This window comes from Antechinus flavipes, chromosome 4 (assembly GCF_016432865.1).
Source record: "Antechinus flavipes isolate AdamAnt ecotype Samford, QLD, Australia chromosome 4, AdamAnt_v2, whole genome shotgun sequence".
Lineage (NCBI taxonomy): Eukaryota > Metazoa > Chordata > Mammalia > Dasyuromorphia > Dasyuridae > Antechinus > Antechinus flavipes.
The window spans coordinates 186,831,438-186,856,084 of record NC_067401.1 but is presented as its reverse complement, the minus strand read 5'-3'; the positions used below and the strand labels follow the sequence as shown (position 1 = coordinate 186,856,084).

The window sequence follows — 24,647 nt, the reverse complement described above, 5'->3', positions numbered from 1 at the left end:
TTCTCTTCTTTATGTCTGACCACAATTTGCTTCCTTTCTGGATCATCATTGAATCCTAGCTGTAGGTGTTACCACATTCCTCGCAGGATATGTCTGGACCTTCTTCTGTTTCTATGGACTTAATTCTTATTTTCTAAAAATAAAATCTTAAGATTTATGTACCCAGCCCACTAATTTTTTTTTAAAGCTTTCTATTTACAAAACATATTGCATGGATAATTTTTCAACATTGACCCTTTCAAAATCTTTTGTTCCAAATATTCTCCTCCTTCCTCCCACCACCTCCCCAAGATGGCAGTTAGTCCAATACATGTTAAATATGTTAAACTATGTTAAATCCAATATATGTATGTATACATATTTATACAGTTCTCTTACTGCACAAGAAAAATCAGATCTAGCATGAAAAAAAAACCTGAAAAGGGAAAGAAAATTGCAAACAAACAATAATAGAAAGAGTGAAAACACTATGTTGTGGTCCACATTCAGTTCCCATAGTCCTCTCTCTGGGTGTAGGTGGCTCTCTTCATTACTGAACAATTGAAACTAGTTTGAATCATCTCATTGTTGAAAAAAGCCACATCCATCAGAATTGGTCGTTGTATTGTCTTGTTGCCCTGTATAACAATCTCCTCGTTCTTCTCATTTCACTTAGCATCAATTCATATAAGTCTCTCCAGGCCTCTCTGAAAACATCCTGTTGATCATTTCTTATAGAACAATAATATTATATAACATTCATATACCAAAATTTATTCAGCTGTTCGCCAATTGATGGGCATCAATTTCCAATTTCTAGTCACTACAAAAAGGACTGCCACAAATATTTTTGCACATGTGGGTCCCTTTCCCCCCTTTAAGCTCTCCTTGGGATATAAGTCCAATAGTCACACTACTGGGCTAACACTGCACAGTTTGATAACTTTTTGAGCATAGTTCCAAATTGCTCTCCAGAACAGTTGGATTCATTCACAGTTCCACTAACAATGTATCAATGTCCCAGTTTTCCCACATTCCCTCCAACATTTGTCATTATCTTTTCCTGTCATCTTAGCCAATCTGAGAGGTGTGTAGTGGTATCTCAGAGTTGTCTTAATTTGCATTTCTCTAATCAATAGTGATTTGGAGTACCTTTTCATATGACTAGAAATAGTTTCAGTTTCTTCATCTGAAAGTTGTTCATATCCTTTCACAATTTATCAGTTGGAGAATGGCTTGATTTCTTGTAAATTTGAGTCATTTCTCTATATTTTGGAAATGAAGCCTTTATCAGAACCTTTGAATGTAAAAATGTTTTCCCAGTTTATTGCTTCCTTTATGATTTTGTCTGCATTAGTTTTGTTTGTACAAAAGCTTTTTAACTTAATATAATCAAAATTATCTATTTTGTGATCAGTAATGATCTATAGTTTTCCTTTGGTGAGAAATTTCTTCCTCCTCCACAGGTCTGACAGGTAAATTATCCTATGTTCTTCTAATTTATTTATAATATCATTCTTTATGTCTAGATCACGAAGCCATTTTAATCTTATCTTGGTATATAGTGTTAGGTGTGGGTCAGTGCCTAGTTTCTGCCACACTAGTTTCCAATTTTCCCAGCAGTTTTTGTCAAATAATTCATTCTTATCACAAAAGTTGGGGTCTTTGAATTTGTCAAACACTAGATTGCTATAATTATTGACTATTTTTTCCTGTGAATCTAAACTATTCCACTGATCAGCTAGTCTTATTTCTTAGCCAATACCAAATGGTTTTGATGACTGCTGCTTTATTATATAGTATTAGATCTGATACAGCTTTGCCACCTTCATTTCTTTGTTTGTTTGTTTTTCTATTAATTACCTTGAAATTCTTGACTTTTTGTTCTTCCAGATAAATTTTGTTATAATTTTTTTTTTAGGTCAGTAAATTGTTTCTTGGCAGTTTGATTGGTGTAGCACTAAATAAATAGATTAGTTTAAGTAATATTGTCATCTTTATTATGTTTGTTCACTCTATCCAAGAACACTTGATAGTTTTCCAATTGTTTAGATCTGATTTTATTTGTGTGGAAAGTGTTTTGTAGTTTTGCTCATAGGTCCTGACTTTGCCTTGGCAGATAGATTCCCAAATATTTTATACTATTGATGGTTATTTTAAATGGAATTTCTCTTTGTGTCCTTGCTGTTGGATTTCGTTAGTGATATATAAAAATGCTGATGATTTATGTAGATTTATTTTGTATCCTGCAACTTTGCTAAAATTGTGGCTTATTTCTAATAGCTTTTTAGTTGATTCTCATCATATCATCTGCAAAGAGTGATAATTTGGTTTCCTCCTTACCTACTCTAATTCCTTTAATCTCTTTCATCTCTTATTGCCAAAGGTAGCATTTCTAATACAATATTGAATAGTAATAGTGATAGTAGGCAACCTTGTTTCACTCCTGATCTTATTGGGAATGGTTCCAATTTATCCCCATTACATATGGTCCTTGCTGATGGTTTTAAATAGATGCTACTGATTATTTCCTGTACTCTCTAGTGTTTTTAATAGGAATGAGTGTTGCATTTTATCAAATGTTTTTCTGCATCTATTGAGATAATCACATTATTAATTTAGTTATTGATATAGTCAATTATGCTAATAGTTTTCCTAATATTAAACCCACCCTGCATTCCTGGTATAAATCCTACTTGGTCATGGTGTGTTATCCAGGGGATGATTTTCTGTAATCTCTTTGCTAATATTTCATTTAAGATTTTTGCATATAATTTTCTTTCTCTGTTTTTGTGCTACTGGTTTATGTGTCAGTACCATGTCTGTTATAAAAGGAATTTGTAGGAGTTTTTCATTTCCTATTTTTTTCAAATAGTTTATATAGTATTGGAGTTAATTGTTCTTTAAATGTTTGGTAGAATTCACATGTAAATTCATCTGTTCCTAGGGATTTTTCCTTAGGGAGTTGATTAATAGCTTATTCTAGTTCTATATAGCTTATTTCTATATAGAAAAAGATTTTCTAAAATGGGACTATTTAAGCAATTTACTTCCTCCCCTGTTAATCTAGGCAGTCTATATTTTTGTTGGTATTCCTCTATTTCACTTAGGTTATCAAGTTTATTGGTATAAAGTTGGGCAAAGTAACTCCTAATTATTGCTCTAATTTTCTCTTCATTGGTGGAAAGATCTCCCTTTTCGTTTTTAAGACTAACAATTTGATTTTCCTCTTTCCTTTTTCTAATTAAATTTACTAAAGATTTATCAATTTTGTTGGTTTTTTCACAAAACCAACTCTTTTATTCAGTAGTTTTTTTTTACTTTCTATTTTATTAATCTCTCCTTTTATTTTTAGAATTTCAAGTTTGGTATTTGATTGGGGGGGTTTAATTTGCTCTTTTTCTAACTTTTTTAGTTGTAAGCCCGATTCATTGATCTTCTCTTTATTTTATGCAAGTAAACATCTAGAGATATAAAATTTCCCCATATTACTGCTTTGGCTGCATCCCACAAAATTTTCATATGTTGTCTCATTATTGTCATTCTCTTGGATGAAATTATTGTGTCTATGATTTGTTGTTTCATTCTTTTGTTCTTTAGGATTATTTAGTTTCCAATTACTTTTTGTTCTATTTTCCTCTAGCTTTTTATTGAGTATGATTTTTATTGCATCTTGATCTGAAAGAAATGCATTTACTATTTCTGCCTTTCTGCAGTTGATTTTGAGGTCTTTATGTCCTAATATATAGTCAGTTTTTGTATAGGTTCCATGAATTTCCGTGAAGAAAGTGAACTCCTTTCTGCCTCCATTCAATTGTCTCCAAAGATCTGTCATACCTATCCATTAAGTATTCTGTTTACCTCTTTAACTTTTTTCTTATTTATTTTGTGGTTTGGTTTATTTACTTCTGAGAGAGTAGGGTTGAGATCTCCCACTATTATAGTTTTGCTGTCTATTTCTTCTTGCAGCTCTCTTTAACTTCTCCTTTAGGAATTTAAATGCTATACCACTTGGTGCATATATTCATTATATGCATATTCATTATCTATGGTACCCTTTAGCAAGATATGGTTCCTTCTTTATTCTTTTTATTAGATGAATTTTTGCTTTTGCTTGATCTGAGATCAGGATGGCTACCCCTGCTTTTTTTCTTTACTTCATCTAAAGCATAATAGATTCTACTCCAGTCTTTTACCTTTACTGTGTATATATCACTCGGCTTTAAATGTGTTTCTTGTAAACAACATATTGTTGGATTTTGGCTTTTAATCCAGTCTGCTATCCACTTAACGTTTTATGGGAGAGTTCACCCCATTCACATTTACATGTTAAAACTACTAATTCTATATTTCTGCCATCTTATTAACCCCCAAATTATACTTTTCTCTTTCCTTTTCCCCTTTCCTTCCTCCCCAGTATTTTACTTATGAGTACCACTTGCCTGAAGCAGGTCTCTCCTTTAGAGTCCCTCCCCTTTTCTTATACCTTTCTCCTACTATTTCTGTTTTCCCTTCTATTTAGCCTATCCCTTCCCTTTTCACTTTTCCCCTCCCACTTTATAATAAGGTGAGAGAAGTTTCTCTGTAAACCAAATATGTCTAATATTTTCTCTTTGAGCCAAATCTGATGAGAGTAAGATTCACACAGTGTTCACCCTCCATTCATTCCCTCAAATATAATAGGTTTCCTTTGCCTCTTTGTGAGATGTAATTTCCCTTGTTTTACCTCCACTTTTCCCTTTTATTGGTACAATCCCCTTTCCACCTCTGGTTTCGTTTTTATATTATAACAGTAAAATTATACGAAGCTGCTAGATCCTGGGTAATCCTTATTGTGGCTGTGGCTCCTTGGTATTTGAATTGGTTTTTTCTGGCAGCTTGTAATATTTTTTCCTTGGTCCGATAGTTCTGAAATTTAGCCACAATATTCCTTGGAGTTTTAGTTTGGGGTCTCTTTCAGGAGGCATTCAGTAAAGTCTTTCAATGGCTGTTTTTACCTTCTGATTCTATGACATCAGAAGCAGTTCTCTTTGGTGATTTCCTGAAAAATAACCTCTTTTTCCATTGTAGTTTTCAGAGAGCCCAATAATTCTTAGATTGTCTCTCCTAGATCTATTTTCCAGGTCAGTTGTTTTCTGAGTAGGTATTTTATATTTTTTTCTCATTTTTCATTTTTTTGGTTTTGCTTGACTGATTCTTGATGTCTCATTGAGTCATTTCCATTTGTTCAGTTCTGATTTTTAGTGAATTTTTTCTTCATTTAATTTATTTTACTTCTTTTTGTATTTGTTCAATTGAGTTTTTAAATTAGTTGTTTTGTTCTATGGAATTTTTTCCATTTCACAAATTCTGTTTTTTAAGGAAATATTTTCTTTTTCCATTTCACAAATTGTTTTCCTGGGAGTTACTTACCTTTTCCATTTTACAACTTCTGTTTTTCAAGGAGTTGTTTTCTTTTTTGATTTTGTCAAATCTATCTTTGAGTTTTATAAGTTATAGGCTTCCATTTTGTGTTGCCTTTTCCAAAAACCCTCTTGTCAAGTTTTCATTTCCTTTCCCCATTTTTCTTCTTCTCTCTTTAAAAAAAAAAATCCTTTTTAATTTCTTCTAGGAGAGCCGTGTGATAGGAACCAGGTTATATCACCCTTTGGGGTTTCATCTGGAGACGATGTACTTTTAGTCTCCTCAGGGTTTGAAATCTGTTCTTCTCTTTCACCATAAAAACTATCTGTATTCAGAGTTCTCTGCCTTTTTACTCACTTTTTTAAAAAGTTGGGATCTGCTTTTTGGGGAAGGGAGGTTTTCCAAGCATCCTCTGCAAGCTGCAGTGGCAGAGCTGGGTTCCTGTTCATGCTGACTCACTCCTGGTGCTGGGTGGGTGTAGCCAGGGCCAGGTCTTGTGAGACTCTGGGGCTTCAGGGTTCACTATTTGCTTTTTGTGTTTGTGTTGGATGTTTTATAACTTCTCTGCTGATCTACTGGCTTGCATCCAAGGTAGAGTAGCCAACATTGCTGTAAAATCCTCCCCCCGTATTCTCTGCTGGGCAGAGTCTGCACTGCCCTATGGACTCCACATCCTGCTCCAGGTCTGCAAAACAGCTGCTGGCATGTGCTTGCTCCTGGCCTCCTTCCTCCATGCCCTACCGAAACAGACCTTTTCTGGCGATCTTTGAAATTATCTTCTGCTGCTAATTGGTTGCACTCCCAATATTCGTGGATTCTGCCAATCTGCAACTAATTCAGAGGCAAGGTTTGCTAATTAGCTGAGGATCGTGGGAAAAGATCAGAAAGAAGAGTGTGTCCTCCTTGCCATCTTGGCTTTGCCCTCCCAGCCCACTTCTAAACCATAATTTCATATCACTTATTCCCAAACCGGCATCACTTTATTGGACATCGTTAACTGCTTATGTTAGTCTTAGATTCAGCATTATTTGGATTGGACTAAGATTACTTCCAGCTCTCAAATTCTGTGATAGTGTGTTCAAAATAGAATTTGTTCTCTTTTTCCCTTTTCCCCCCAATTTGCTACTCTTTCAAACCATGGTTTAATACTCAGCTCTTCCTTTTCTGTCATCCTCTATTTGCCAAATATTGTTAGCTCTTTCTCTGACAAACATAATTCAGCTCAATAAAACTCTGTTTTCAAGTTCATCCCTCTCCAGTATATCCATAAAAGATGTTAAATGAACTCATTCCATTATTATTCTCCTTCATGTAGATAAATCTGCTTAAACCCTGTTTTCCCCAACTAGATAATCAGCTCATCATTATGCCTTTGCAGAAAAACTGTTCCCCTATATGGAATGTATTCCATTCTCAATTCTGCCTCTTAGAATAATTAGCTTCTTTCAAGGCTGAATGCATGTGCATCTCCAAGGAAAGTTTTATATAATTTGTAGTTTATATTATTTTTCTCTTTGAATTTTCACATACACAAATGGCATGTTGTATTTCTCAAGTAGTATGTGAATTCCTTGAGGGGAGTGACTTTTTTATTTTTGTGTCCCCATCACATAGCCTATAGTAGGTGTTCAGTTTGTTATTTAATTGAAAAACCAAAAGCTAAAGACTAGGAAGTTTGGATTGTAACCTCAGAACATTTTTGTCTGTAGCTGTGATTAAGATGGAAGGAGGCACAGAACATGATCTTCGCATTCTGGACCAGGAAGAAGAAGAAGAGCAATCAGGGAAACCTGGAGAATCTGGCAAGAAAGAAGATGGACGGGGAGGTTTAGTGCTCCCTGACGGGGAACGAAAAACTGATAAGGATGACAAAGAAGACAGCAAACAGGTTGGGGGTGTTGGAGTCCATAGGATGTAGGAAATAGTGGGAGTAGTACACATAGAAATTCAGAGAAACGGGCCCTGAATACAGCATCTCCACATTTTTTGTGTGCTTGTAGACTGAGAATGATAGTCTGTCTGAAGATAAAGCCAAAAAACCTGATGGTGATGGGGGAAAAGATGAGAAGAAAGAAGAGCCTGAGAAAGAAACAAAAAAGGTAGTAGGCTTGTGGTGCAGGGACTGAGCTTGATGGGGGGGAGGAGGGGGGGGAGAGGGGAGGGAAAGTGTCCTGATTTCCTGCTCATCCTTTGACTTTTCCAACCCCACCTCCCATTCCTCACAGAGCAGTAAGAAGCGAAACCGGAAACACAGTGGGGATGACAGCTTTGATGAAGGCAGTGTGTCTGAGTCTGAATCTGAGTCAGAGAGTGTTCCGGCTGAGGAGGAGAAGGATGAGGCTGGTAGGTTTAGCTTTCTGTTGTTGATCTATTTTTCTTTTTCAGTTAGGTGAATATAGAGTATTGGGAGGGAAGTTTAATTTGAGATTATTTACTCTCCCTTTGTCCTCCCTACCCCAAAAACATCCCCAACTCACACAGAAGAAACTGCCAAGGAGAAGGATAAGCCCAAAGAGGAAGATCGAGAAAAACCTAAAGAGAAGCCCAAGGAAACACTTGGACTAGAATTCAAACCCCGACCACTACACAAGACTTGCTCTCTCTTCATGCGCAACATTGCACCCAATATCCCTCGGGCTGAGATTATCTCTGTGAGTGAGATGGGGATACCTTATTTATCAAAGAGGATGTTTGTGAAGGGATTGTAGTTTGTGATTTTATGCACATAGATATCTCAAGGTTATCTTTTACTCCTCTTGTAAGTAGATCATTAAGATCATAATGACCATTAATACCATTATGGAATTCCCTTAACTGGGAAGGGAGGGAGATAAGGCACTGTAACTATGAGTTGTAGGAGCCTTGGAAGAAGAGAAATGTGAATTTTAAATATACCTATTAATTTTTCTCTTCCCAGCTGTGTAAGAAATACCCAGGCTTCATGCGTGTGGCTTTGTCAGAGCCCCAGCCTGAGAGGAGGTGAGCTATGAAGGACAGGATCTTTGGGTACTATTGGGGGAATGGGCTAAGTAGGGTTTGGATGATTAAGATTATTCTGAAGCTTTACTACTATTTTTGCCTAGATTTTTCCGTCGGGGTTGGGTGACTTTTGATCGAAGTGTTAACATCAAGGAAATTTGCTGGAACTTGCAAAATATCAGGGTGAGTGCCATACAGGGAATAAATTATATAGGGTTATACAAGACACTGAGCAAGATCCACTGAGAGGGCTGGTCATATCTGTCTTCATTTGATAAGCTTCACCAATTACTTCTCTGAAGGACTTTTCCATAGGCCATATTCGGAGTATCTTGGATCTTTCAGGGGCAAATTGAAGTGTAATTATTTATTGTTCTGTAGCTTCGGGAATGTGAACTGAGCCCTGGTGTGAATCGAGACTTAACTCGACGGGTCCGTAATGTCAATGGCATCACTCAACACAAACAAATTGTGCGCAATGACATCAAGCTGGCTGCCAAGCTGATTCATACTCTGGATGATAGAACCCAACTTTGGGGGGCTGATTCTGGGACCCCTCCCTTGCCTACGGTCAGTGGTTGCATCTAGGTTATAACTCCTTTATCTTTTTTATATTATGAGACTCTTCTACTGTCATCATTGTCCTCTTTTCCTCACCCTATCTTATCCTCTCTCCCTCCCCACTGTGGGGACTATTGTAGACTAGACAAAAGTCAAGATATTACCAATCTAAACCTACCACTCTCATTGATTCCCATGCAGTTTAATAATAAGAATCTTATCTCACCTTTCAAATTCTGCCTTCCTGAATAGGGAGATTCTGAGCTCACAGCCCTATGTGGTAAGCAGTCCAATTCAGCCAACCTGGGGTGGTGCTCTTATTCCTTTCTTATAACCCACCTCTCTCCCCTCATTCCCTCTCCCTTTACCCCATTCAGAGCCTGCCCTCTCAGAATCCAATTCTGAAGAATATTACTGATTACCTGATTGAGGAAGTGAGTGCTGAAGAGGAAGAGCTGCTGGGGAACAGTGGAGGGGGACCCCCTGAAGAACCTCCCAAGGAGGGGAATCCAGCTGAAATTAATGTGGAACGAGATGAAAAGCTACTCAAGGTTAGGGAAGGTGGCTGTGTGTGTATTAGGGAGAAGGGGTATAAATAGGGGTATGGAAAGGTAGCATGAATAAAGACTATCTTTATACCACATGTCTATGCAGGTTCTTGACAAACTCCTTCTGTACTTACGCATTGTGCACTCTCTGGACTATTACAACACTTGTGAATATCCCAATGAAGATGAAATGCCCAACAGATGTGGCATCATTCACGTTCGAGGGCCTATACCCCCAAATCGCATCAGCCATGGTGAAGGCAAGACTTGTTATCTGCCCTTGTTTACTCCTTTCTCTACTAACCCCTTTTGTCTTAAGTAGTATTCTTACTACTCTGACCTGTGATATTTTTTTTCTTATCCTTTCCTCTATTTCACCCTAAATATTCTCTTCTTACCACAGTAGTAGAATGGCAGAAGACATTTGAGGAAAAGCTGACACCCTTGTTGAGTGTTCGGGAGTCTTTGTCAGAGGATGAAGCCCAGAAGATGGGACGAAAAGACCCTGAGCAAGAGGTGGAAAAATTTGTCACTTCCAATACCCAGGAACTGGGCAAAGACAAGTGGCTATGCCCCCTCAGTGGCAAAAAATTCAAGGTTAGGAATGATGGGAGCTATGGTGAAGGGTTTCTGGGTGTCTTAAGGAATCTTGAAAGGGGGAAATGTCAGCATAACAGACCTGGAACACAGAAGAGTTAATTTATATTGTACTGCCTGAAAGCCATGATCAAAAGAGTCTGCACTGCATCTTTCAAGAAATTATCAAGGAATGTCCTAGATGATGTCCTAGAATCAGAAGATAAAATAGTACCTGGAATCCATGTATCACCTCTTGAAAGATTCCAAAATGAAAACTCCAAAGAACAAAGAAGTAGGGAGAAATAGGTCTCTTTTCTTCCCTCCTAGAAGCAGTTAGTAATCCAGACTCTGGTTCTGGATTCAGGGAAACCTGAGTTCTAATTTGACCTCAGGCACTTTTTAGTTGTGTGACCCTTGGCAAGTCACTTAACCTGTTTGCCAAGGCAAAAGTGGCCTGGTATCTTTGTCAATAAAACCCCAGGGAAGATATGATCCTGAGGGTCATGAGGAAACTAAACAATGTGTCTTTCCTAATGATTTTGGTCAGATAGTTAGGAAGATATGGATAAAGTCATGTTTTAACCTCTTTTCTGGCCCAGGGCCCTGAATTTGTACGGAAGCACATCTTCAACAAGCATGCTGAAAAAATTGAGGAAGTAAAGAAGGAGGTGGCCTTTTTCAACAACTTCCTTACTGATGCCAAGCGGCCAGCACTGCCTGAGGTCAAGCCAGCTCAACCACCTGGTCCCGCTCAAAGTAAGAAGTGCTTCATGGAGATTCTAATTTATCTCACTCTGGGCAATATATATATATCAGTCATATAGTCATTTGTTAGCATTTTCCCAGGCCTTCCGAGAATCTTAAGACCTAGGTATCCTGTTTCCTAGGGCACTCATTCCCATGAATCTATCTTCCCCTTACCCCCTCCCTCCCTAACGCAGTAATTCATGTTCCGGTCCGTGCTGTACTCCCCCCAGGCCTGACAGGACTTCCCTACCCACATCAGACGCCCCAGGGCCTGATGCCTTATGGTCAACCTCGGCCACCTATCCTTGGCTATGGAGGTGAGTGTAAAGGAAGGATGAGTGAAATCATTTGAAAGAGATTGGAGAAAATTGGAGTACCAATAGGTGTCCTGACTTTAAAATTTCATCCCCCAGCTGCAGCTGTCCGTCCCACAGTCCCTACAGGAGGACCCCCATATGGTGGCCCCCATGCTCCATATGGTGCTGGCCGTGGCAACTATGACTCATTCCGGGGCCAGGGTGGTTATCCTGGGAAACCTCGAAACCGGTAAGATCTGAGATTTCTAGACTTCAGATGTTCTCTTCTTTCCACCCTAACTTATTAAAATCTGGCTTTACCTCTTGGCTGATTACTTTCTCTCACAGGATGGTTCGTGGTGACCCAAGGGCAATTGTGGAATACCGGGATCTGGATGCCCCTGAAGATGTTGATTTCTTCTGAACAGTATCCCTTCTCCCAAGTGCTGTATCTATAATTCCCTCCCCCTTTCAAATCCAAAATAATTTTTTTGTATGTTCAGCCCTACTGCCAATAAACAGCTTTCCATATGATTGAGGCAACTGGGTGTGCAGAATGGAATCCCAAAGTAGCTTAATTGCCTGTGGCAGATAAGAGTTACAAAAGAATCACACTCCTTGACTTTTATCCTTCTGACTTTGGGAAGAAGAATCATATGTAACAGTAAGATTCCTTTTAATTTCTGATATCTTTGCCATTATTTTTCACAGATCCCAACAGGTGTGTTGGGCATAGAGCCATCCTTAACACTGGATAGAGATGGAATCTTGATTTATATTAGCTTTTAATCCCCATTTTGCTGAAGACCAAAATTCTCAGGTTGTAGAAAATCTGTTCCTAGTTTTTGCCTGCTCATCCAACCAACCTTTTCACAGTTCCAGTCTCCTGACCGTAGAAAAACTATCCCCGTTTTCTTAAAACCCCCCCAAAACAAAAAAAAAAACAAAACTGTGCCAACAAGGCAGGAGCCTTGGCTCCTGCATTCACAATTCTCTGGGTTAGTTTTCTTGCCTTCTTCCCATACAAAGTGAAAGGGATAGTTTTAGAACTTTGAAAGCCACAAAGCTTATCTCTCATCTCTATCACAGCCTATACTGTGATATTGATTAGATCCTATTGGTATGGGACCTGTTTTATCAGGCCAGGAAGTTGCCACAACTGGAACACAGTCTGTACCTACCACCACCCCTTCGCAGAAGTGTTGAGACAGGTTGAGGCCCAGGCTTAGGTGGGCATTCGAAAGCCAGTACTAATCTTATGTGTAAAGCAAGAAATTTGAGTTGGCATACTCCAGGTTTGGGTGAAGGAGGGGTGGGAAGAGCAAAACATTTTGACATTCTGAATCTGATAAAACTCTTTTGGGCTGGATGGTCCTTATTTTCCTACTGCAGTTTGCAGCTCTTGCATAGGTTGTAAGGAGAAAAGGCCCTTGGTCTTTACAAGACCCTTTCCCTGCTGACCCTTTCCCTGCTGCTCCTTCCGTGTTGACTCGGAAGAGGGCCCTCTAAGCATTCTCCTTATACAACAGCCACACCTTTCATTAAGCCTTTAGGTGCTGCCCCAGAGTTGCCTACCACCCTCCTCCCCCACCAGGCTCACAACAGCTCTAGTGACTAAATTTATTGGCGGCCCAAAGGGGCGAAGGCACCGCGGGGGGGAGGGGACTCGGCCCCGGACATGCAGGGGGCGGAGAGCCCTAGTGGGTGGGGCCAGCCCCGCGGCTTTGCCCGTGATTGCCCCAGCCCAGAAATAAATAGTATATACAACTGGGGGGAGAGTGAGTGGAGGCCGGCTTCCTGAAGTGGCGAGGGAGGATCCAAGGGTCCCGTTCTCCTTCATAGGTCAGAGCAACGCTCCTGTTTGCTGTAATGGTCGAACTGGTTCTTCCAGTGCACCATGTAGGAGCTCCAGCGGTGGAACTCCGCCTTCCACTGGCGTTCTGCTTCATCCAGGCTATCTGCGAGGGCGGCCAGTGGCCGTGAGGGAGGAGTTCCGAGGCACACGGGGTGGTGGGGGGAGCATTGGTGGGAGGTGGGGAGTGGGGAGTGGGGCGGGGGAAAAAGAAACCGGAGAGTCAGGATGGAAGCAAAAATGCAATATAAGAAGCAAATGTGAGGACATTGATGAAGAGGACAAGGGCGGCATAAGACGATGGAAAAGACATTTGGGAAAGAATAGTCCAGTAAGGGCGGGGTAGTGAGACCCTAAGCCTCTCTCTATTCACGCTCAGGATGCTCAGAATTAGTCTATTTAAAAATTTTGGCTTTTTTCTACATAAACTGGGAAAGGATGTCTAATATGAGGTTCTCCCTCCGCCGAGAGAGGCTTATCGAGACGGGGTGGGAGGGGCGCTGAATCTGGAGCTCCCTGACAACAGGACCCCTCCCTGTGGCCGTAACCCGGACTGGGAGAGTGGGTAACGGTTGATTTATCGGAGCAACTAGAGGAGGAGCAGGAGAATTAATAGCGGCCAATAGTAGCCCCACCTTCGACCGGGGACGCCGGGCATCCCTTTCTGGGGGGAGGGGAAGAAGGATGGATTACACCCTGATGGGGTGAGATAAGGGGCAACAAGACCGCTTTCCCGAGGCACCGCACCCTTCCTAGTTAGTACCCACCGTGCCTCTGTTCCCCCCTAAGCTGCTCTCATGCATCCTCTTCCAACACTAACTATCGGCATACCGGTAGCGCTGAGCAACTTCGGCAGGAATCGATTCCAGAAGGCGCAGGCCTGCGCTCGGAGCCCTCGCTGTATTTCCAGCGGCCGCAGGTTGAGGCTTACGTACTGCTGAGCCCCAGCTGTGTAGGGAGGCCAGCGCGGGGCTTCACGCTCCCGGGGCTCGTTGGGATCGCTAGGGGGAAGGGCGAGGGTAGGATGAGAGCCAGGTAGGCCAGGAGCTGCGCCTCCTCCCTCCTCCTCTGTATTTGACTCTACCTTCTTTCCATAGCAAACTCATTTCCCCCCTGTATGTGGAGCCTGGCATATATTAAGCTCCTAATGCTGTTTTCTCCTCTCATCAAAGAGATGCTTTGGATCTGCAGCCAGAAGAGCTGTGTTCAAATTCCCCATCTGCCACTTATCTGGAGGAGCTTGAACAGTTTCCCTGGACTTAAATTATTTCACCTCTACAATGAGGTGGTTGGACCTTTCAGTTCCAGATCCTTTGGTCTCCCCATCTCTTCTCTCTCCCCATCTTTGTCATTGTCTCCCTTATCTCAAATATCTCCATCTTTAAAAAAAATTTTTTTCCTTATCCACAGGTTCAACTTTTTTTTGCCCCTTTCTACCTCTCATCCTTCTTTACCTTAATTACCCCTTTTATGATTTATAATCCCTTTCCCTCAGACTTTTCATTTTTCTCTCTTCTTGCCTTTTTCTCATTTGAATGTAATAATTATCCCATCACTCTCCCAACCCAACTGACCCTGTACGGGCAAAGTTGGCCCAGTATCTCATCAGTCTCCGAGCAAGGATTCTTTCAGGGCCAGTGTAGTTGAGTGTTGGTTCAAGGGGAAGGCCAAAGACAAATTCAATCTCATAGCCATGGGGGACACCCATCCAGAGGGGCCAAGACAACGTAGAGGCTCGATGGTCAAAGACATAGGCATAAACACGGGCACCTTGTGCAGCAAGTCCTCCTGCTAGCTGGGCCACAGGACATACCACATTGTGGTCACCCACAACATCACCCAAAGCCTCACGAAGTCGTGCAGGGTCATCAGGGTGTAGCCAGTCTGTGTAGTGCAGAACAACAGCCTCTGCTGCCAATTCACTTGCTTGAGGGACCCCAACCTGCACTCCAGCCAGGAACTGGGCCCTATTGATCAGAGACTCATTATCCTTGCTGAAGCCAGGGGCCCCATAGACCAGGAAATAGGAGCCCTCATCCTGTACTACACCTACCAGCACCTGAGGGGAAAAAACAGGACAAAGAGAGTAGAGACACAAAAAAAAGTCAGTCACAGTAAGATACATACACAGAAAAACAGAGGGGGAGAGGTAAAAAAAGATCAGGGCAAATACAGAGAGTCCAAGAGAGGCAGAGAGGTCAAATGAAGAGAACAAAAGAACATTTGTAAGACTGGGAAGAAAAAAAAGAAATTTACTTCATCTTTTCCTTCTCCACTAAGTTTTTTTTTTTAGGCCTAAGTATGTTTAAAGGGTAGACCAAATGAAATGAGAGGTGAAAGATTTGTGAATTTGGGGGACTAATGAAGCTAAAAACCACAATTACCTGAAGGCCATGAAAATCCCCAGCATTGATGAGGGCCTCAGGAGTATCACTGAGGAAGTCTCCATCCACAACAGGAACAAAGGAGAATCGGAAGACACTCTGTTGGGGCAACACCTGCCATTCTTGGTCTACAAGATCCTGGGCTGGACGTTTCCTCAGGCAGACCACCAGCTCAGTGTCATTAGTGCCAGTAGGACAACCCACTAACCTGGCCAGCTGGGTAGCTCGTCTACGAGCCTCATCTGCTTCCACAGTGGCCCAAGGTCCATTGGGAGCCCCACTTTGCAACACTGCCCTATGGAATAGCCCACGGCTTGGAGGTGATAGAAGATGCATGCCTACAGAAGCAGCTCCAGCACTTTCCCCAAATAGTGTCACTGATTTTGGGTCCCCTCCGAAGGCTGCCACATTGTCTTGTACCCACTGCATTGCCAGTCGCTGATCCAGCAGCCCCACATTGCCTGGTGCCTCCCGACTCCCTGGTAGTGCCAGGAAGCCAAAGGCACCAACTCGGTAGTTCATAGAAACAAGCACAGTGCCCTCAACCCTAGCCAGGAATCGTCCATCATAAACATCAAGGGAGGAGGCCCCACTGTAAAAGCCACCCCCATAGATCCAGACCAGGACTGGTGCAGGAACCACCGGACGGGGGGAGGGTGTCCACACATTAAGATATAGGCAATCCTCACTTAGTGCCCGGTTAGGGTTCCACATCTCAGACCCTTGGAAACCTGGATACAGGTTGTCCACATACTGGAAGCAGACACGCTGGTAGGATGTGGCATCCAAGACCCCATTCCACGGCCGTTTGGGTTCTGGAGGCAAAAAGCGCCTAGATTCCACTGGGGGCTCAGCAAAAGGGATGCCCAAAAAGGCAGAAACAGGGCCCCCTGGGGCATTGAGGTGAATCCCACGAAGCTTGCCTTCCTTTACTGTCACCAGCAGCTCAGGATCCTCAGTGGTTTCAGCCTCTACCCCCCGGCCTAGGAGGAAGAGGAGGAGGAGAAGGGATGGGGAAGGACTATGGAGAAGCAGAAGAGAGAATCGAATGGCCATCCTCATGCCTGCAAGGGTAAAGAGGAAGAGGAGGTAAGATGGCCAAAGAGGGAGGAAGGGATGGAGAAAGTCGGAAAGCAGAAAGATTAAGATTTGATATAGTTATCATGAGATAGGAGGGGCCAAGTTGATAGAAAGTCCCAGAGACAACCCTTTGTTTCATTCTCAGGTCTAGATCCCATCCTTTTGGGGTTGTATGAGTTTGAGATAAGGCTAGGGAGAGGTGATGTGGCCCCCAAAACCACAGTTTACAGAACATAGGGTCAAGGAGTTTGGGGAGGATGGAGACCAAGAGAAGAGAGAAAGGATTCTCATGGAATTGTCCTTGGGTCAGGAGTTCTGAGATCGGGCCAGGAAACTGCCTCAAATTTCTGCCCACTCCCTATCCTTATCCTGACCTGTTCTGGCCTCATCCTCTGGCACAGAGGCCTAGGGCTGCGCCTGTTCCTGTCAGCTGCTGTGCTCTTCCCCAGAACCAGCTGCCCTAGATGACCCCTTCTTCGTCCTCCCCACCTTCCATTCAATACTGTGCTCTGGGATTGCAGTTCCAGTATCCAGCCAGCAAGGGTCAGCAGCTATTGACAAAAGTGTATCCTCCCACTTGTCTCTTATTCCCATTGCCCCCACCCCCAATCTCTATTCACCCCCTTTAACGTCTCCCATCTCCAACCCAGGAACGGACGAGCGAGGTGGAGGAATCCTTGACTTTTGACAAGAGCGCAAGGGTTAGGAGTCTGAAGAGGACAAGGGACACCCGGGTTATTAAGGGGTCCCCATATCCGGAGGGGGGGAGGCGTTGGGGAATAGAGGAACGGACGGTCAGTCCGTCTCTATTTTGGGGACAGCAGCTGCTGCTGCTGTTCCGGTATTTCCATCCAGGGATCAAAATTCCCCAGATCAGGACGGAAATCTCTTTTGCCTCCCCCATTCCCCTCCCTCTCCGCCCCCGCCCCCGCCCCAGTCGCTGTCCTCTGAAGCCTTCAGGATCCCCCGTGAGGTTCTAAAACTCAGCAACAAGGCGGGGTGGCAGGAGAGGAGGATTAACTAGGAAACACGAGGAAAGGGGCTAATTATAACCCGGGGCTTCCGCTGATACTCCCCCCACACACCTCCCCTCCCCCTGCAGTAAAATACAGATGGATTTCCCTTGGGGGCGGGGACGCAGGGAACCCTGGAAGGATCAGGAGATTGGGGAAAAGGAAGCTGGGGATATTGGGTTGGGGGGTCCCGGGAGCCCTCTTTGCAGCCCCGGCCCCACCCCAAGGATCCAATAGACACTAAATAAAATGCTCTGGCCCTAAAAGGTGGCGGCCTCCCAAGGGTTGCAATGGAGAAACTAGAGCGTCCGCCCGTGAGCGAAGGTGAAGTGTGTGTGCAGGTCTTTGGGAGACAGGGAGGGGCGCTGGGTTTACTCTCCCTCTGCCCAAGGTGAGGACTGGTGTGTTTGGGATTCTCTGTGATAGGAGAAGAAGGGCTATAGTCCAGGGATGAGTTGGATTGGGTTGTCTGAATTGGGGGGAGGGAGTGTGTTGAGGTAAGGGCTGGCGGGGTATGTGTGAAGGATCTATGGAAGCCTAAGGATGCACGCATGCACCCGAGTTGCGCCTTACCGGATGATTCAGAGTAGCTGGATGGGAGATGAGGGGGAAGACCAGACTCGGGGGCTGGGGTCTTACCTGGGCCGGGCAGGCCAGGAGCAGGAGGCGGAGGAGCTTCTCCAACGCAGGCTAAGCCGGCTCTGACCTCCGCCGCCGCCGCCGCCGCCTCCTCCTCCCCGCCCCCAGCTTCTGGCACACACACCCCCTCCGGGGCTGCTAGGGCTTCAGCTCCCCCGCCCATCTCTCCCCCCTCCCCTCTGTGAGACGCGGAGAGACATACTTAGACAATACTTACAGTGACAGAGACACTGACACAGAGGGAGGGGGGTAGATCCAGTTATAGAGATAGACGTGAGGGACACCAATACAAACGAAAGAACATAACCATCCATATTCAGTGATACAGCTGATGCATGGTGATAGACTCACATGGGCGCACACAGTGTGTCAGCCATGCACACACTGACCCACAGTGTGGTAGAGATGCAGACACACCGAAACACAGTGTCAGAGAGTTCCACCCCCACCGGTACTTGACGGTGGGGCAGAGCAACCCTAGTCCGGTCTAGACAGTAGAAGACCTCAGAATTGGGAGATGTCTGCCTATCTGTTCTGTCTTCTCATACAACCTATATTTTCTTAGGTGAGTCAGCAGGAGTGTAGGCCTTTCTGTCCCAACCCCGTAATTTTCAGCTTCCCTAAGTTAACATATATGTGGAGGAAAGATACCTTGAGATCGGAGAAGGCTCTTGAAAGACCGAATTGAGGAAACCTATAGAGCAGGGGTGAGGGTGGTTATTGGGGAAAGATAAGAACAAGAGGAATGAGGACTGCTTAGTAGGATGGGGAATAGGAGGTCTCAACCCCACCCAGCATTGGAAACCTCAGGAAGCTCCGGAGGCCGCTGGCTTGGGTGCCCCAAGAACTTGTGTTGGGGGAGGGGAGGGAAGGTTCTCGGACCCTGGTCACCAATCAGAAACCGACTGGTCCATGACATCACCAGGATGAATAGTCATTGGCCAATGCCACCGGCAGTCCTTAGTGATCGTGACCACTTCTCTCTCAGGCTCCGATTCATCTCTCACCCCCAGACTCTCCAGCCAATCTCCCCTCAATATTCAACCAATAGAAGCCATATAATAGAATAGAAGTATGAGGTGAGATGGAAACGCCTCATGCTCCCAGGAGTTTCACCAGAGATGAGGTGACACCTCTTCATCTGTCATGTCATTACCCCCTCCCCACCTCCCACATAGCTTGGCATGGGGCACTCGTATCGGAGGGAGGAATACATCGGCGAGTTAGTTCCTGTGGGTTCAACCTGTTCCCGAACCCTGTATGTGAGCGGCTCTGGGATAAACAAGGCAGTTGTGGGATCGATCATTCACCCACACATGCTGCAGGTGTCCCTGCATGTATCGGGCTCTAGGCTGTCAATCCCCAGGCCACCCCATTCTTTCCCTTTAGCAATCTCAGTGCACTAAAAGGGACTGCGATGGAGGCAAAGGGAGACCGGGAAATAGGCGAAGGGACAAGATTCTCTGGAGCAGGGCAGAAGGGCCTGAGGGAAGCCTTGTTCTCTGCCTTCCTGCTCCTCCCAGCCCAAGAACCCTCTAAACTGGTCCCTTCTGCTTATGAAGACAAGTGGGGATCTCCTCCCTAGCCTCCTTTTCTGTTTTCCCTTCCTGGCCATTTTAATTGCAGGCTGAGTTCCCTGCCAGCCCCGCCCTCGCCTAATCTATTTAGAAACTCCGGTTAATGTGTCCAGGCAACTTTCCAAAAGTCTAACCCAGGCCTATGACTGTTTTTCGTCTTAGATCTTATTCCTTCTTTATGCTTTCCAAGTGCCCAATTCTGGGATCCCCCTCCTCCCTGCTCAGTTGCAAGGTCCTTGTCCTAGCATATCCCTTCCCGCTCAGCTTCCACTCCATCTTGAGCATCTTTGATATCAACCCTGAATTTCTCCTATTCTTGTAAGGTTATGGAAACCTCCAGGTGGCGCTAGGGATAGTTGTGCCTGGATCTGTTGCGGGTCCGGGTCTTGTGGGGAAAAAATTCCAAGACTTGAAGGTCGGATCTCCTTTTCCCCTACTGTCGCTTGTCCCTCCTGAGGGAAAGTGGCTGATGTTGGACGGAGGGGAAATAGATCACAAGATATTAAAAATTTTGAGGCTCAGAAAAGTCCCTCAAGTACTAAGTGGCAGTCAGGATTGGAATCCAGGATCTAAGCTAACTTAAACATGGCTTTACACCTAAGAAAAATGATAGTTGTAATTCTGAGCAGTCGTTGATATTATTACTGGGTAATAAAAACTAAATTTTGAATGAGAAAATATGAAAAAAAATTGTATGGGAAATGTGTAGAAGAGGCCGGTTTATTGTCACAGATTGTTATTAATTGTGTGACCTTACTCAAGTTCCCTAGCCTCAGTTTTTGTTTCTATAAAATAAGGAGGTTGGACTAGATAGCTCCAAGTTTAAGGGAGGGGGTGCAGGAGAAGGCAAATGGGATTGTCCTCTATCCAGTCTGGGCAATTTCCCTCAAGTTCTTATAGATTTCTGAGTGCTCCAGGAATGTGGTGTAGAATGGTTTTTGTTTGTTTTTAAAAAAAACATTTTATTGCCTCTTTTGGTTATCTTTGTTGACTTCACTTAATGATGTTGATTTCATCAAATTTTATCAGTCATAATGATGACTTTGGACATAATTTTAGTGTTATTTCTTTGATTCTTTTCTTTCTAATAATCAATATTACTAAGGCAGAATTTAGCATAATGTCAGGCATTCAGGAGGGACTTGATAAATGCTTATCAAATTGACCTATTATCAAATCTTTCTTTGAAACATCCTTCATCTGTTCCTCTTTTCTTCCCATTACCACTCCCACCTCCACTCTCTTCCCTTGCTAATCCATATCACTATCAAAGTCATCTCTTTTTATTCTATATTATTATTTTATTTGTATGTTTACTCATAAAATCCTAATCATCAAAATTCTTTAATGCCTCCTTATTGCCTACTGAATAAAAGTCAAAGTCTATTTGACATTCAAGGCTCTTCAGAATTTGGTATCCTTCAACCTCTCCAGCTTTATCTCATACTGCTGCTTTCCATGTACACAGAACATATACTGGATTACTATCTGTTCTTGCAATACGGTCTACTGATTTGACCATGGCCATACTATTCCCTATACCTAAAAAAATTCTTTCTCCCCTCAGCTACTAGTGACAACTCAATGACCCCATAATCAGCAATAACTTTTTTACTCTTGGACCATATGTAATACTCTCCTCATTTTTAATAAAGATATTATAAACATTTTCTAATACAACTCTCTGCACTTATTTCTTATTCCACGCAATTTGTTTTTCAGTAGTTTCAACTCTTCATGACCCCATTTGAGGTTTTCTTGGCAAAGATACTAAAGTAGTTTGCCATTTCCTTCTTGCAGCTAATTTTACAGATGAAGATCTAAGGCAAACAAGGTTAAATGACTTGCTCAGGGTCATACAACCAGTTAATATCCAAAGCCAGATTTGAATTCAAGTCTTCCTGACTCCAGACAGAGTGCTCTATCTCTTGTATTACCTAGCTTCATATACTAGCTTATACATTCTAAAAGGGCAAAGACCATGTTTTATCTTAAATTTTGTTAATTTTTTTCTGATATTTTTCCTAATATAAAAGCCTTGGGTACATTTTTTCTCTTATTCATTATTCCCACCCAGATAATGATGATAATGATGTTGGATGATGATCAGTGATGTTTGAGAGTATCAGACATTCCCTCTAGTGTGCAATCAGATCTGATTTATTATCTCTCTTGGGTGGTACCTGGGACAACTTGCCCAATGGTGGCCCCTTAGAGATATACCATTCTAAGTAATAACATCATGCAAATTAAATATCAAGACATATTCAGGATGTATACCTATGCAATAAATACGCATATGAAATACAATCTTAAAATGCTCTTTAGAGAAATCATGCTATTTTACTGATACAGGAACTCCAAGAAGAGAGAATTCTTTCTGGTATGCAGGTTAGCACCTTTTCTGGAGAGTTGGAGATCACTTGGAGAGTTGCTCAGATCACTGAAAGATTATGACTTGCTCAGAGTCACAAAGTTACTATGTGTTAGAGGCAGAACTTGAACCCAGATCTTTCTGGCTAGCTTCCTAGCATGATGCTTTTCTTAAAGAGATAAAGGAAGACAAATAATTGGATACATTTTTCTTCTTCAAGGTAGGACCATACCACTACAATAAAACTGACAATTGTTCCTAAATTAATTTTTAGATTGAGTGCTATGCCAATAAGATGGCCAAATAGTTATTTTATAGAATAGACAAAATAATAACAAATTTTTTTGGAGGGGGAAAAAATCAAGAATCTGTACTGAGGACAACTATGTAGTCCTTCACTTCCAGTAGCTTGCCATTTTAGTGACAGACTTGAAACGGTCAATTGATCCTTTGTAAGTGTAGAACTTGTGTCCTAACTTCTATCTCCTTCTGAACTTCTTTCTGTTTTCTCCTGGGCATTTAAATACATTTTAATAAATTCTCTAATGACCTTTATTTCCATTTTTCTTCTTTTTATAGCATCACATCATTTATTCTTCCTCAAATTCTATTCACCCCATCAAAAGGTAGGGGAAAGCCCTCCCTTTATGCCAAATAAGCATAGTAAAGGAAAACAAATTCACACATTGGCCATATGTGAAAATATATATCTCATTCTGCAACTAAAGTCTATCACCTTTCTGTCCGGAAGTTCATTATCAGTGTTCTGAATCTCTGGTTGATCACTGTGTTAATCAAAGCTCTTAAACCTTCCTCAGCTTTTTTTTTTTTTTTTTTTTTCATTACCATGTTACTATGGTACATTGTTGAGGGAGCTATATTTTAGAATTATATTTTAAAAATAGCTAAATGACCTGGGGAATAGCACTATTAGGCACATACACTAAGGAGGTCAAAGATGGAGGGAAAATCTCAACTACACCAAAACATTTTTTTGTGTGATGTAATGTAGGGAACTAGAAACAAAAAGGGGTATCTATTTACTGAGAACAACTTAAGAAACTACAATGTATGAATGGAATGAAACAATATTATACTATATTGTATCTGTGTCTTTCACATACTAGCTGTGTGAGCCTGGACAGATCATTTAATCTATGTACTGTTAGATTCCTTAAACTGCAGAGAAAATGTCAGTTTGCATATCACTGGGAATTGCTACTCTGATGAAATAACAAATTTTGAAAAAAAGATAAATATGAAGAATTTAGAGAACCTTGAGAAAATTGGCATGAACTAATGAAGAGTGAAGTTAGCAGAACTAGGAGAATAATCTACATGAAAACTTGCAAATTAGTTTAGTGAGGGTAGGCTATAGGCTAGGCAAAGTCACTCTCCCCTCCAGAGCCATCTGCATCCAGTGGCAAGATATAGACCAAGATGGTTGGAGATGGCCCTGATTGAAATGGGTATCTTCAACTGGTCTCAGTTTGACTGAGGTCTCACACATTCAGTAATTAAGGGTAGGTAGCAATTGAGGTAAAGAAGTATCTCTTTGACCTAGATTAAAAAATAAATAATAAATGAATGAATGAATCTGAGAGGGGAAGACCCTCGGGGTTTCTGGTCAAAACAGAAATGACTGCTATTTACATTCAATCTGAGTCAGTCAGGACCCAGACTATGACCAAATGGGGCATGGCTTAGGACCTATTGGTTCAATTAGAATCAGATTAGTTTTAAAGTCTGTTTACTTAAGAAAGAAATCTAGAAAGTAAATCCCAAGATATCTTGGGAGGATTCAGAAGGGCAAAAGAGAGAAAAAAAATGCTTTTAACAGCATCTATAGATAAGGGTATGATACCCTATGTGGACAGAGGTGGGGAAAGGAGGGAAGGAAGAAGGGAGAGAGAAAGGAAAGGGAAAAAAAAGGAAGGAAGGAATGGAGGAAGAGAGAGAATGAGAAAGGAAAGAAGGAAGGGAGGAAGGTAAAAAGGAAAGGAGTCAGACAACATAGTGAAAAAGAGGACAAAAGGATGAAATAGTTCAAAAGATATATAGAGGCCAGCACTAGGTGTTTCTGAAAACAAGCAAAAAATAAGTTTTCTGCTTAAATTCTTTCTCCCTGGAGAGAAGGATTGTTGAGGAATTACTCAGAAGGGCAACATCTTTCCCCTTCTTAAAAGTAGGAGAGAAGGGCAATCTCTCTGAAAGGTATCCTGGTTATCTCACTAATCATTGTCTTTATTAAGGAAGCAAATAGTAATTGCTGTTTATCTTCTCTCCTAAGAGTTTGAGAGGGAAAGAAAACACTTGGCATCCATCATTTCTTCTCATGACAGCCAGATGGCAGATATGAACTGTTTCCTTTACTTTTTCTGGTGTTTTTCTTCAAAAATTTCCATGAAAATGTTTATGAGTAGTCTAAGCTCCAACACAATGATGTCTCCAATTACAATAATACAAAGGAAGGAAAAACATTGAAAGGCATCTGAGCTCTAATCAATGCAGTGACCAATCATGACATCTGAAGTTGGCAATCAATCTTGTTTTTCTTCACTGGCAGAAAAGGAACAGTATATAGGTGCCAAATGGAGAGCTCTACTGCATTAATTATTAATTAGCCTTTATATAGT

At 42.2% G+C, this 24,647-nt stretch overlaps 2 protein-coding genes across 12 annotated transcripts in view; one reads left to right on the top strand and one right to left on the bottom strand.

Annotated features, from left to right (window-relative positions):
* The window catches only part of SRRT (serrate, RNA effector molecule), a 33,895-nt gene extending 22,260 nt beyond the window's left edge, over positions 1–11,635 (top strand). For 3 of the 8 annotated variants that reach the window (XM_051995960.1, XM_051995964.1, XM_051995963.1), the window contains exons 7-20: positions 7,092–7,270; positions 7,383–7,481; positions 7,608–7,725; positions 7,864–8,033; positions 8,300–8,361; positions 8,466–8,544; positions 8,743–8,931; positions 9,300–9,473; positions 9,577–9,730; positions 9,874–10,067; positions 10,649–10,805; positions 10,991–11,113; positions 11,210–11,342; positions 11,441–11,635. In XM_051995960.1, coding sequence (XP_051851920.1) covers positions 7,092–7,270; positions 7,383–7,481; positions 7,608–7,725; positions 7,864–8,033; positions 8,300–8,361; positions 8,466–8,544; positions 8,743–8,931; positions 9,300–9,473; positions 9,577–9,730; positions 9,874–10,067; positions 10,649–10,805; positions 10,991–11,113; positions 11,210–11,342; positions 11,441–11,516 — 1,907 coding nt within the window. In that variant the 3' untranslated portion in view covers positions 11,517–11,635. The remainder of the gene's footprint in view (positions 1–7,091; positions 7,271–7,382; positions 7,482–7,607; positions 7,726–7,863; positions 8,034–8,299; positions 8,362–8,465; positions 8,545–8,742; positions 8,932–9,299; positions 9,474–9,576; positions 9,731–9,873; positions 10,068–10,648; positions 10,806–10,990; positions 11,114–11,209; positions 11,343–11,440) is intronic. The other 5 variants (XM_051995965.1, XM_051995961.1, XM_051995966.1 and 2 more) reach the window with 3 other exon arrangements.
* A 1,063-nt stretch (positions 11,636–12,698) lies between these two features.
* ACHE (acetylcholinesterase (Cartwright blood group)) lies at positions 12,699–18,428 on the bottom strand. Of its 4 annotated transcripts, none has more exons than XM_051995968.1 (5): positions 18,278–18,423; positions 15,329–16,392; positions 14,519–15,003; positions 13,776–13,945; positions 12,699–13,046 (listed from the first exon to the last, which is right to left on the bottom strand). In XM_051995968.1, exons 1-5 carry the CDS (start codon positions 18,372–18,374, stop codon positions 12,790–12,792), a joined length of 2,073 nt encoding a protein of 690 aa, XP_051851928.1. In that variant the 5' UTR covers positions 18,375–18,423; the 3' UTR covers positions 12,699–12,789. The 4 variants fall into 4 exon arrangements, with proteins under 4 accessions (XP_051851928.1, XP_051851930.1, XP_051851929.1 ...); XM_051995970.1 differs by lacking the exon at positions 18,278–18,423 and adding an exon at positions 17,995–18,215; XM_051995969.1 differs by lacking the exon at positions 18,278–18,423 and adding an exon at positions 18,061–18,215.
* Between the last annotated feature and the right edge of the window lie 6,219 nt (positions 18,429–24,647).

Coding starts and splice junctions, on each gene's coding strand:
- ACHE (XM_051995968.1), bottom strand. CDS start 18,374: ATGGATGGTTATGTTCTTTCGTTTGTATTGGTGTCCCTCACGTCTATC. Junction 16,393..18,277: donor GTGTCAGTGTCTCTGTCACT/GTAAGTATTGTC, acceptor TTACCCTTGCAG/GCATGAGGATGGCCATTCGA. Junction 13,047..13,775: donor GAAGTTGCTCAGCGCTACCG/GTATGCCGATAG, acceptor CCTCGCAGATAG/CCTGGATGAAGCAGAACGCC.